Source organism: Sinohyriopsis cumingii, chromosome 7 (genome assembly GCF_028554795.1).
Source record: "Sinohyriopsis cumingii isolate HCF-2022 chromosome 7, ASM2855479v2, whole genome shotgun sequence".
Taxonomy (NCBI): Eukaryota; Metazoa; Mollusca; class Bivalvia; order Unionida; family Unionidae; genus Sinohyriopsis; species Sinohyriopsis cumingii.
Window position 1 is genome coordinate 11,759,576 of NC_142967.1, and position 14,673 is coordinate 11,774,248.

General features: G+C 34.6%; 1 protein-coding gene across 1 annotated transcript in view; it reads right to left on the minus strand.

The window, feature by feature from the left end:
- Positions 1-8,016: 8,016 nt before the first annotated feature.
- LOC149794739 (ionotropic receptor coreceptor Ir25a-like) overlaps positions 8,017-14,673 on the minus strand; it is a 38,290-nt gene continuing 31,633 nt past the window's right edge. The window contains exons 11-14 of the mRNA XM_089966229.1: positions 11,254-11,503; positions 9,608-9,792; positions 8,846-8,978; positions 8,017-8,521 (exon numbers count right to left, since the gene is read on the minus strand). Coding sequence (XP_089822355.1) covers positions 8,128-8,521; positions 8,846-8,978; positions 9,608-9,792; positions 11,254-11,503 — 962 coding nt within the window. The 3' untranslated portion in view covers positions 8,017-8,127. The remainder of the gene's footprint in view (positions 8,522-8,845; positions 8,979-9,607; positions 9,793-11,253; positions 11,504-14,673) is intronic.

The window sequence follows — 14,673 nt, forward strand, 5'->3', positions numbered from 1 at the left end:
AAGATTTACAACTTTTAGAGAGTGTGATATTTTACTCGTGTGACTCATTTTTGGCTTCTTCCTCACATCACGGATCTTGTCATTTCATTTATAGATCATCGTGTGATTGCATCATCAATCGATGTATATAATTTCAATGTCTTCTGTGGGTTAGTTGCCTATGCTTCAAAATGGATCGATTCCGTTACGGTTAGTTGTAATACAACCACGTGATCTTTTGCAAAAGATGTTGTGTTTGCAACCAGTCCATAAGGATAGACTTTGATCATTCTATATTAGTAAAACTCCTTCGTCCCACAAGAATAAAGAGTAAAAAGTGTCTACGTGTTGCTGAATGCGAATAGGTGCGCATTGGTCAACATTTGGATGTCGTGTGCGCAAGTGTCTTCTTTCTGTCTGAATTTTGGAAGCTCTGTGCTTTTATATTATTAACTGGTCTTGATACAAAATGCAACCAAAACATCATACGCAATTCACAAAGATTATACTTTTATAATGAGAGGTTTTCACGGCTTCCATCCTGTCTATTTCTACGCACAAAATGCACATAAATTCGTTAATATTGTTAAAAAATCAATAAGAATCTACCAGCAATTTCACTGTACCAAAAACTCCGGATCCTGTTTATAGGGATAAATATGTATCCCAAAAGATTCCGAGCTTGCTAGTACTTGTCAAGTGCTTTATGATCGAAACTATTATTATTATTCATTATCATTATTTATTTGTCATGTCGTTGTTCTTTGAAAATTAAATTGTGAATAACACCTTTGCTTTTCGTAATGCGTTGTTGATTGATGGTAAATGCTGATGACAGCTGGCGTCTTCATTCCAGATATACTTGATTTCTTGACGACTCTTTGGTCATACAATACACATCAGAAAACAACAAATTTAGTAAACTTCAATAAATAATTTATGTCTCTAGAATACAAAGTGAAAATTTAAAATCAACCTACCGTATTGTGAATTAAATCCCAAATATTCAATCTCTAGTCCAAAAGTATAGAGTATTCCGAATGAATTCCAATATTGAATATGCTGATGTGCCAGTAGTCTTGGATGAGCTGAAGTGCCAACAGTCTTGATGTATCACAACAATATAAACCAGAATGTCCATGAAATGTGCACAATAATTTCAAAATAGTGTTTTAGTGCAAAATTTAGTAAACACTTTGTAATTTCCAATGAATAATGTAAATAAATAAATCCTCTCAAATTATAACTGAATACAACAAATGGATGGATATACATATGTTAAAATAGGAATGAAGAATCTTTATATAAAAACCTTATATACAGACTGTTATCTGACTTATGACACAATGAAAATTTCATCAAATTCGTAAATAGGGTCAGGTCTGTTAACCTATATTTTAGTAAAGATCAGGTAGACCATGTTTTTTTCAAGGGGAAAACCAATGTCTTGAACTCAAATTCAAGTAAACATGCTTGCAAATATTATCTTAAAATATTAATCTACAATTAAGAACAAAAATTAAACACTATATATATATATATATATATATATATATATATATATATATATATATATATATATATATATATATATATATATATATATATATAATGTTGATTATAGCTGGCGTCGTCGTTCCGAATGTACTGATTTCTAATACTGACAATAGATGGCGTTTTCAGAGCTAATAGATAAAGGTCTGTAAGTAGCTCCTACGTTCTTTAACCAAACTCTTTTCCAACTTCCAGAGTGTCACTATCATAGAGTAGTGTAGAGTTAATACCAACTACGGTGTGGACTCATTTCATTAAATATTCGTCTACTTTTCCATAGCTGAAAATGGCTCGTTCAGAATTATCTCTTTAGCAGCCCCATTGTCTCACTTTACATTTATATATACCATAAATAATATACATTGAGGTAAATATGAATGGTCATGTGAGAGAGAGAGAGAGAGAGAGAGAGAGAGAGCAGCTCAGCTATACAGTTTTACAGATGTAGGCTAACAAGAGATTGTGTTGGCTCAGTGTTTTAGAACAGAACAACACATGAAGGTTAATTTGTACTGGGGCTGTTGGAGTAAACTGCTTTGTCCAGTCACCATGACAACCGACGAGGGCTGATCAGATGATACAAATGAATCTGCACTATTTCGGTTGCGAGTCCTGCATACCAACCACTGAGGCACAGTGGTGTATCATTCAATGTTCATTTTTGAAATGTTATTTACACATTTCCATGCAATTACACCAATATTGTCATGCAGTTACACCAATAATTTCATTATACGTGTTTTTGAAAATGCAGAATATATGTATTACATTGATTCTTGGTGTATTTAGGTGATTTACATACATACATACATACATACATATATACATACATACATAGTGGGTTCGAGTCTCGGATTCGGCCAACGTGGGTATGTGAGAAAGCTTGCCAGTAGCTTCTCGTGGGTCGGTGGTTCTTTCTGGGGATTTCCCGGGTTCTTCCTCCACCATTAATACTGGCCGCCATGTATAGCCTATCGTGTGCTCAAAAATGGCGTTAAACCCTTCAACAAAAAAAGCATACATGCATATATATGCATACATATGGTACTTTATTCTGCGCACTACACCGTCCGCAACAGTATCAATTCACGCATTAAATGTGTTAACCAAAATAAATCAATCTCTTAATTTACTTATGAAAAGTCATAAATGTGACAAAATACACAATTTGAAGTATGACATGTACGAGCTAAATTCCTAAGACTTCGCTTTCCAAAATTTTTGCAAATTTAGGAACAAACTTTTGCGATGCAGTAATGCAGCTGTTAATCACATTAGCACAGAATGGATAAAATCGATTCGAGTCGAATATTGTGCCTTTAAAAACATAGTATAGAAGAAAACATGCGTCTTATACGGAAATATTTCGCTCTTGAAGTGGAAACATTTTTTATTGTCACTCCTGGCTAAGCTACCTGCAACATTATATATCTATATCTATATATATATATATATATATATATATATATATATATATATATATATATATATATATATAACAAAACCGTTATTCTCATACTACTATGACATATGTCTCTGAGATTGTGGAGCGACAAATACAAGTCTAATAATTATTGAACACTGTGAGCTGATATGATTATACACGGTGAAAGAAACAAACCAGTTTCAGCACCGTGGTAGGTTCTTGGCTTGCAGCGGCTCCAGTTGTTTCAAAAGCGATGGAGTTAGGGGCTAACAGAACATCATCAGGAATGGATTTAACATATACGGTAGGGATTGCATACGACTAAAGAAAGGAAAAGAGATTCGATTGCCAGGAACAAGTATTTGAGTACAATCAGGCAGAGGTCTTCGATTAACCAAAGATCGGTCAAGCATTTCCGAGGTGTTTAATCGAAATGAACACGTACCGATGGTACCACTCACACGTAAAATCGACATGTTGAACCTGGATTTGACATATATGGTGATCCCTAATCATTTATTGTATTTCGACAAATATGGACTTGCATCACATCTTTAACCGGAGGTGGACAAAGGCGTCTGCCTTTATTGTATTCGACTTACCGAAGCAAACTAGGTTTGATGGGCCAATATTTGTTAATCTCGTTGTTAAAGCGCTGCATGCACTAGAGCGTTCATCAACATCAATAGTTTGAAATATTTCACATCTATCCCTATGGATACTTAACAGTCTTTGCCGTTTCTAAGATTGAATTTACATCTAAGTAATGGATTCTGATACGGTAATGAAGTTGCGAAATTTAGTATCAGGGTGTTAGAGCGATTGACAGCGATTGCTAACAATGATGGTGATTTTGTTCCACTTGTTGACGAATATTTGCGTGAGAGTGGCGTTAAAAGTCCTGTATTCACTAAATTAAACCTTGTTAAGAGTTAAATAGAAACCGACAGTTGGGTCGCCGTAATGTAGCAATACCAACTAGAGATCAACTTGGTGTTACAGCACTAGCACGTGAAAATGGCCAATTGCTGTCTGTACAAATAGGCGCGAACTACTCTGGAATTATTTTTACAACGAAGATGTGGAATTCAGCGCTGACCACACCTCGGTTATATTTTCCAACGAATAGGTCACACCTACAGTCAGTTAAAACAAAAAAAGAGCTCGACTGTTATTCAACTATGCCACACTTGTTTCGTGTAACAGTTCTTGGGCGAAGACGAGAGCGATCGTTTCAGACATTATTCAGTGGTGCAATGGGATTTAAATTGAAAGAATGATTTGCCCACAGAACGCACAATTGCCGGAAATTTACATATTCCTCTAGTAGATATTTTCTATGATTGTATCGCAGTTGTATCAGTGAAAATAGGTAATTGGAAAGAAGTGCACGTTCGTTTTGCACCTAATCTATGTCGGCCTGTCGAACAATTATACTACTAGATCACATTATTAATAGAAGAACCATACTATACCATTAATGTTATCGTGAAAAATAATTGATGCGGAACAACAACTACAAAAGAAAAACACCAAGAGTACCGCGTTGATCAGGAAACAAAAACATGTTTGCTTGGTCGTAGATTTTTTTGCGGGCTTTCCGCGACAACACCCATTGGTCTTGGCGTGGCAGGAAATCTGGCAACAAGAACAATCACAGGTGCACCATTCGTAATTTTTGTCGGGGCTATATCAATAGTAACTGCTGTCTCTAGTGGTGCTTGCAAATTAACTTCGATACGAACACTTTCACGAATACTTATTTACTCAGAACTTCTCGCAGCAGCACAAAGCAGTCCCTGTACGCTTAGTAAAGCTACATTTGGTGCTTATGGGGATAAAATGATTAGTACGACCGAGTTAGAGATCATGATAGCACAAATAAAAATCGGCATGTAGCTAATGTACATAAAATAAAAATCGAGTAAAACAAAAATATGTAGATTCCATAAAAGAATTTATCACTCCACAATCACAACGACGTTTACCATATTAGTGTGAAATAGAGGTTGTTTTTAGTTACTGATCTAGGCCACATCCTCCATGCCCCTTGACTCTTTCCTCTTGTTTGGTAACTCACTTTCACTGAGAAAATGTCATGGGGATAGAGGTTGTGACCTAGATTAGTAACACAATTCAAATCTGCCATTATCAATCTACTGTATAACAAGCTCCCGATATATATGAAACGTGAACTTGTTTCCTTTGTTTATATATTAATATATCTGCACACAACAATAACAAACCAACACAAACTCTTAGCTACCCATTCAGTTCTTTGTCCTAGCGACGTCTATTGAATTTCATAGTTACCTCCCTTGTGAAAACAACAAGCTTTGATAAATATAACAAATTATGTATTACTGTAAAAATGGAACAAATAAGAACTTACGGTTTTAAGAATCAAATCCAAATATAATCCAAGAATAATCCACGAATATAATTTTAGAAGTCCTAATATTGAAATGTTCTCATGATTTCAAGTTCAAGTCCCGACGAAGAATCCAAGATGGAAGGCGATGACATATGCTGTATCCTGTTCAATGTCTACAGTTCCTTGTAGAAACACAATAAAAAATCCTCCGCTTTTGGAAATTCAAATAAAAATTTTAAGAAATGTCTTTGTTCAAGAATTATGTATGAGCACAACAATATTTCCAGAGAAACGAATTAATCTTTTAGAATCCAAATAATCTGAAGAAAAATTAACATATAACTCGAAAACTGACTGCACAGAAGGAAGCGACTTGACATCAAGCGTTTTTAAGCCCAGACTGACTAAATTCTCTCTAAGCATCACTTACTAAAACTAACTAATGCGCAATTTCGGAAACGCCTGAGTTGCGAAATAGAGGATCAAGTGATCATGTTTACTTATACAAAATCACGTAGCCCCAGTATGATCTTGATATAAAAAAAACAATCATTTGACTCCGATAAAAAAGTTGTTTACTTCAATAAAACTATTTACATACCTAGGGTCACTTATTCAATACAGCATCGATCTCACTCTTATTACTCCCACAATAAAAATAAATTAAAAAAGAACTTGTTCAGGTGAATGTTACTAATTTTGAATTAAGGTCGGGAACTATGTCAGCTTTAAGTGTCAAGGTCAAACTATTTTCTGAAAAAATTCCAAATCTTTTAAACAAGATTATGTTATAATAGCATGTAATAGAATACAAATTTTTAAAGCTCACAAACAAACAATAAAATTAAAATAGATATGAATTAAATCCGATATCCGTAACAAATGTTATATGAAACGCCAGTTGTATTGGTAATTTAATTTCCGTTCTGTCCATTTGTGATCTCTTTGTTGAAAACTGGTAAGATGTTGTAAATAGAAAGTAATAAAATAGATAGTACCGTGCATTACGTTTTTGATTTCCTACCCCACACAAAACCATAGTTTTACAAACAAAAAAGTCTGTTCAGAAACACATTCCAGTATAATAATTATCTGTTGCAAAAATAATACGTTTGCCATAACACGGGGTGCTTGCTCATTTGAACACGTTTGCAACATACACACTGCTGTACACTGAACACTATGCTAAACATACACCGAATACTCTTCCATCATTCACTCTGCATACTTTGCAATCTTTAATAGCGTAAGAATATCAAAATATTTTCAGAAAAACAAAATCAAATGTGGAAATTTCATATATTTGGCATGGTTCTAGATTTACTGTTTGAATTTTCCGCATCTGTTCAGTGTCATTGCACCATAGTTCTTAAATTGTCCATGATTTATACGACTAATGCTACTGTATCACAATTTATATACAACCCGTTAAACGACGAAAAGCTTACCAAACAATTTTGAAAAATAAGAAACGAGAGCTATTTTGTCACACACTTACGGTCAAAATGATTAGGCAAAATTAATTTTCTCTGTAACCCTTCAACAGACGCCAAAGCAATATCAAAATTATTGGTTACTGAATTTATATGGGAAAATATGAACGATTTTTTTCGAACGGATACTGCAAGACCTTTGGGACAGTATCCATTTGAGAAAAGGAGTTCATATTTTCCCATAAAATGCTGTAACCTTTTTATCATATATTCATTTTCTTATTCTACCTTAGGCTTAATTATAAAAAATACACTAAAAGAAACAAAGTAATTGAATTAATGCTGCATTCCAAAATATATACATAACCGTAGATTCATCGAAACACAACAACAATATTAATGCGCACAATACACCTCCCAGAGAAATCTGAACTTAGTCACGCGCTCGACATGACTTTAAAAAAGAATTGAAGTTTCGGTCTACTCAATATTGAAATTTAGAGCCATATTGTAAATGAATGCGTATTGCAACAGCTTTCCCACTTGATCTGGAATGAATGGATTTTTGTCGATTCTACTCAATTCCGCTGATTTTGGACTAGATTTACATGTGTCGATTTTACATGAAGTACATGTGATTTGAGCAGGGACGGACGCGTCTAGACTCAGCTGCATGTATGTTTCTGTTCAGTCATTGAACCTTTGGAACCATAATGTGGGAAAAAAATGAACTCGTTCAATTTTAAATATCAAAAAGACGCTATGAAATATCACGATCATTTCATTTTGAGTACACTAAGGAGAATGTTATTGGAGTTGGAATGTAGTCAAAATTACAGTACAATTTCGAAATTTGTAATCGAGATTTAGAACCCAGGACATAGCTCATGTAATCTGGTCAAAGTCTTAACCATTTCATTAACGTAAAGTTACGAACGTTTCTCCTAAATAACTGCTTAAATGATCAAAATGGGACTTTCAATATTGCGGCTCTCACGTTTGTTGAGGGAATTGCGAAATCACGTTTATTCATTTGCTTGTTTGAAAGTTTCATTTGTGACTCAGTAAACTCGTTCACATTGTTCACTTTATCATCTCTACTTTCAAATAGACGAAACATTTGCTTTAGTTCATTAACATACAAATCTAATAAATTAAAACGTAAAGTCTACTGCATGAGCTGACAAATTAGTTCCTAATACACATACTATTTTGGGCACACGCGTAGTGCACGTGCATGCAACATCAAGATGTTCAGTATTGCAGAATACTGCACCATTCTGACACTGTAAAGTTAACAATGAAAAAAGGAGTATAAAATAATACCCAGCATAAGAAGACTGATACACGATACCTATTGATTAAAGACCTGTAGAAATGTCTACGAATGCATCATTGGTATGTCCTGCGTGTCTGTTTCGAAATCCATTCTCCTCACTTTGACCACTTTGACTCTCCTCTATATCAGAGCCGTTTCCGGTATTTGTGCCGCCATCTTTGCCCACTTTAGTATTAATACTGTACTTGGTTGACTGTTTAGATGGCTTGTATCTGTACCAGTAATATTCAAATGCCAGGGTGATCAGAGACATCCCTGTACCTATGGCTATCACCAAAAACACGCCCCCTATGTTTAGGATGCTAATGCCATCACTTTCATTGGTAATGGACGGACACTCCAGGCGATATTCGTTTTCAGACCACCAATGTGCATCTAAAGCTTCTATTACTCTTTCATTGGCCAGTTCAAGAATACTGAAATAGATTATAAAAATGAAACATGTTAAAATTCTCTCCACAAAAGTGTAAGTTATCATTTGAACAGTTTGTTACATCTTCCTTTAAATACTATTTTGGCGCTGACGTAGTTTCTAGCCTTCGATCGATATCACAAATATTACGAGGTTATACTATACTTACCTAATGGACTTCAATCATGCTAGGTACAAAACATCTGACGATACAAACACCTTAAAGCATAGTTACGTAATTAAAAATTGCTCAAAAATCGTAATATTGTATTCCTAAGATTACTTGCATCCCAAAGTCATACGGAAATATAATTAACGATGAACCTACGCGTTTGAGAGCTGTGTTCGTAGTGATGATCCTTCTTCAACAAAAAAAGCAAATGGCTTTCTACTGAATTCTTCACCGACCTCCTCAACTTCACAGTTTATCAGTGCCTGGTATCTGTTTTCTGTGGAATCCCCTGCAATGTTGAATAGCTATAATAATTAAGAAAGTCAGTGGAATCGCAATTATACGACGAATTGCTAAATTACAAATAGTGGTCAATACGGGGTTACGTATATAATTAAATATTATTTTTCTTCAAGCGTGTCTGCACAGGATTTAAAGGTCCTCATAAATATTAATATGATTATTATAATTCAAGAAAGCATGGAGGCTCACCATATATTCAAAGTTTTACGTTTTGCCATTGTCATTTTGTAGTATTATTATTTTAAATGACTGACAGTGCTTTCAGACCCTGAAATCACATTTTGTTACTTACTGAAAGCAGTAGGGTATACAATCGCAATTCTAATCGAGACTTGTTAATAAAAAAATAGACTGTATATTTCATTTGGGGTGGGGGATAAAGCAAAGAAAAATAACGAGGGAGATTCATACGTTCTTTAAATGTTTATCGCATTGGCGAATGAAGATGCGGACTTGATCACGATTCATCGCGTCATTTATTTACAAAGGTGAAGAAAGAACCACATAAAATAGATTTAATCCAACTAAGGTAGATGGGTCTGGCTATTAATAATATGAATGGTCTACCCGTGGACACCTGCATGCAGTATGATTTTGTCCCTTAAATGACCCCACCTATGAAAGCAAATCTTCCAGTCATGACTCTGCTGATAGCCTCTTCTTGAGTGTTGGGTATTCCGGAGTTGTTCATTGCTTCCCATAGCTTCTCAAACTTATCACTTACTGGATAGTCCCAAACCGCCAGTTGAGCACGCTGGACAGGGTCCAGACTGTCGTTAAGGCTCATCTTTCGCCAGATCCTGATATTCAAAATGGTTCATCCTCATATATTATTAGTGTAAAGGTAATTTATCACAAGGATATTTGTCACTATGAATGTGTGTGTGTGTGTGTATGTGTGTGCGTGTGTGTGTGTGTCACAGTGTGTGTATGTGTGTATGCGTGTTAGTATGTTTGTCATTGTCACAACCTGCGTGTTTGTCACTGTGTATAATACTAAAATTTGAATCTCCATGTAAGTACCGAAATCAACGTATAAAAACATCGAAGAAAGACGTGTATTTTGGTTGAATTGTAAAGCAGGTTTCTTAATCTTAGCCTCCTGTCTGTAATGGGTGTTATTTTATAGCATAGACTGATAATTGCTATTCCATAATAACACTACAGAATCTGTTGGATCCGTACTAGTTGGTCAGGTTCCATGGATGTGCAACTCGATCTGATTTTCTGTTTCATCTGGTATTGCGTTTATCTACGTGAAAATATTTGTTTCAAACATGTTTCTAATTTATGAGCTGGGTCAATCATCAATCAATTAGTCTTTGTTTCTGCTTTTTTCTAGCTGCTAGACTATTTCTATGCAACATGCAGCTTACACAATAACTTTTGAGTTCCATTCGCAATTTAAAAAAAGTACAGTCTATATCTCAATGTTGACACTTCCTAATATGTAAAAACTGAAATACAAACAAGTCCAGGCCATTGTTTGTTAATGTATTACCATCTCCCATTACCTAAATGAATAATCATATGATGAACCATGAATTCTGCAAATATTTAAGGCTCAACCTTTCATAATTTTATATACCACCAACATGTGATATTCCTTCTCAGAATCACATAAACTGAAAGCGTGTTTACAATATTCCACAAACTATCAATATGCGCAACTTCAAACTAACTTCATTTCAGCCGTAAGACGATTGTTAGGATATGAAAAATCTGCGTCATCAGTAATGATCGAAACATATTAGGGACCGACTATTTAATTTTATGACATTATATGGATATGGACGTTATATAACTTGCAACGAAATATTCTCGTTCTGATTTATGGAAAATAAACTATTACATGCGTTATAATAATTTAAAAAGTAATTACCTTGAGGGGAAATATTTTTCTCCCGGCTCGAAAGAAAAAACCCTCCCCCAATCAAATGGTCGGTCTCTTACTGTATATCTTTAGACCAGGATCTGGTGTGCAAAGTAAAATGATAGTCTAATATTTTACAACCTAAAACGTATGCGCCCGAGTGAACCCGTCAAACAATTATAAGACTTCTGTCTATTTTATGACATAATTACCTCATAATTTTGGATTTATTTTATTTAAACTGGACATTTGAGGTCTCACCAGAACGTAATGCAATAACAGAATTGCATGGACACATGAGTCATTTATTGAGAACGTATTAAAAAATATTACAGTACTAATAATAAAACGTATTTTATATAGAAAAGACAACTATGCGACAACTTACTCATAAAATTTCTGCTCGATGTGTTTCATTCTTTGAAAATAAATTAGTGCCGCCGAACCATTCAACGGAGCGTACTCTATGTTTTGCTGCTTACTGAGATCATCCAAGGAGGAGATTGTAGTCTCCATCCTGTTGACGGTCAAAAAGGCAGCCAGGTTGGCCGTGTAAAATGCAATTAAAAGAAATCCATACAACCACCAGGTTGCAGCGACTAACCGTCCTGACAGCGCCCCTGGTGCTTCTCCACCACCTATAAGGTAAAGTTTGTATCAGATATAGTCAATTTGTTTCCAATGAAAACCCAGCTTTGTACATATATTTATTTTATTTTAAAAACTCTTTTTTTTTTCTCAAAACAAACCACAAATAGTATCGTAGTTATTGCGATTTGCGTACTTAATTATTCCAGAAATGTTTAATATTTTTATCATTTATTTTAAGATTTCAGTCAACGTAAGCTGAATTTTCTCTACAGCCGATTATGATCTCTGACTAACAGATATATGTTTTTCCCAGCTAGTAGGGCAAGTGAGTGCATTTTACACGTGCACATGTGACACTAAAAGGGGTCCACTGAAAAATAAATCGTGCAAATTCAAACACAAAATTGTGAAACGTTTTACATTATAATATGACTTGTGAAATGTACACTTTGCGATTAAAAATTTGTACAAATGAACGTATGCGTTTGCAATCAAAACCAAGCATGAACAAAAAAGGCAAAGAAGTTCGACTAATGAAGCTTTTCGACTAATGAAGATAATTGGCTTATGACTCAATCCATTTACTGTACGTGCTGCCTGACAGTTCGAGAATGAGGTGGTATTTTTCTGTATTGTCTGTTCCTGTTCTAGGACCATAAACAATCTCATAGGTATACGCAACTGTTTGAAATCAAAATTGGCGTGTTAGAAGACTTCTTGCAAACTAATAGCGATCATTAATCATAAAGTAGTTATAGGCGACAAAGAATTTAAAACAAACTATAAAGTACGTAAATTCTAATGCTTTGTTTAATTATGGGCCAAATATATAACTAACCACTGTGGTCTCAAAACATTCCTGAATTTGAGATTTTGAGAAAAGAGGGTGATAACAAAACTAAGTAGAATATATAGTGTGACACATAATACTAAAATTTCCTTAATTCGTTTTAGTGAACAAAAGTTATTAGAATTAAAATTTGCTGTGAGAATTGCAATAAAAACCCGAAAAGCTTATTTTCAGAACAATGTTTCATAGTTATATAGATGTGGATGGTGTGAAGTTTGCAATTGTCACCTGCAAGTATTAATCACGTATTTCGAATTACATTTTCAGGGTCTGTAGTTCAATAGCAAAAAGATTTTGCTTGAAACTGTTGAGATCTTAGATTTCATGCTTGAAATATGTACTAAATTATAAAAGTTTGCAAGTAGTATATCCAATGAGAGTTCTAGTACACTTTGACGCTGCAAGTTTTGAGAGTTTAAAAAATTAACATATCCACTTCTAACATTTGAAATGTATATTTCATATGATTTGAAGCGAAAAGTCTAGAGGTCAGAAGCTGCCTCGGACTATACTACAATTTACAGTACCCAAACGACTGACCAAAATGATAAGGACAAAATATAATCTAATAAAAAAAAATGATTTTTTCATGATCTAATAGCTCTTATGTCTTTACTATTGTGTTCAATGATTCGTTTGCCTTTTCATCGAATGCTTGAACCCTTTCGATCTGTTGTTCGCTAACTTTTATTTGTCTTTCGAATTTTCTACTACATTCACTGAGTTTACAAAGCCTCATCCAAAAACGTTACATATATATTTGCAGACTTAATCTTGATAGGACAGCACCAGTTAAAATATATTTTCTCTTATGTACCATGTATTGATGTTCAGCAGACTAACTCTAGTCTTCCCGTTCGAAATTTGCACTAATTCGGTAGTATTTTAGCATTTTCATCTCATTTTCTGCAATATCATAAAAACTGTTTCAAATATTTTGGAGATATTTTTCTTTCTAAAAGGCAGCCACGTATTTCTTCATTAGTTATTTCATTTTCAGTTTGTTGTTTATTCCCTTTTCTTTAAAATTCATCCGCTTGATCTGAAGGCGCAGCGGCGGCGGAATATGTTCTGGCAAGGCTAGGTTTTTCATAAGGACATCATCGTTTTCATTTTTAAGGTTTTGTTTGTTACCTAAATGGGGATGGCATTAAAAACTCAATTGTACTTTTGCAGTATGTTCTCCCTGGGACACTCTTATTTTTACACGCTCTCTTTATGGTCTTGTTCTTTTTTTAATTTCGTTTAGAGTTTAAAAAAATAGTGAGTGTTTATATTTTGTTACGATATCTTATATATATTTTCCCTTAAGTTATCTCATTTTAATACAAACCCAGACTAGTGAAATATTTGTTTTTCTGAGATATTTTTTAATATATATTTTTTCCATTTAATGTTAAAAATGTCCCATTTTAAATAGGTGTGTGTTATGCTGTCAACCATAAATCTTTTATTGCCATGAATTGATAAGGCCATATCCTTCATCGTCACGTAGTATTGTTGTGATTTAACTTGATGAGATTTATTTCATGGCAATATTCAGCATGATTAAATAAACAATAATGATGCATTAGAAGCTGCGTACTTCTTTAGATAAATCATAAGCGAATAGAGTGTTTACCTGAAACCACAAAAAATCTTTAATCATTGTGCCATATAGCTCATCCTTGAAAACGCCTAGTATGTTTATGTTTGTATGCTGTCCTGTGCGTAATAACAAGGATCGTAATCTATAGCCTCGTTATGGATAGGTATTCTGTGGGATATCCCCAGATCAACGAAACGGCAAGACCATAGAGACAAACACACCTGATTAGCGGGCAACGATTCATAATACACGCGTACATATCGAGCTGCAGTTGTGGCAGAACATGTAAAAACGGTGTGTGTGTGTATGTGGGGGGGTCTTTATTGCACCATACCAAGATGGACTGTCTTCCGATCCTGAATCTAGTACATAACACGGGTCAACCTGGTGAGATGGAAGAGGAGATTGACCGTGATACATATCATAGGTTATAGTAAGACCAAGAGCTCAAGAATGATATGGCAATTATATCCAAGCAATTAACTCCAAGTCAGTTCCAGAAGGTTGATAGATTTTAAACGATGTTAGAGGCTCGATTAACTGGGTGAGAATGAAATTCAAGTCATCTCAGCCAATAAGTCTGGTCCTGAAAAAATTGAAGATGCAAGATAGATACAGGTTGAAAATAGGTGAAAAAGTAACGCCAACACTGAGGGATCAACCGGTTAAGAGTATCGGCAAGTGATTATTTAAGCACATCGTGAATGATAGGGAGATTGTGGCAGATATGAAGTGATAAGTCATACACAGGATGGGATCCCAAGGCAAGAGTGAGTTAA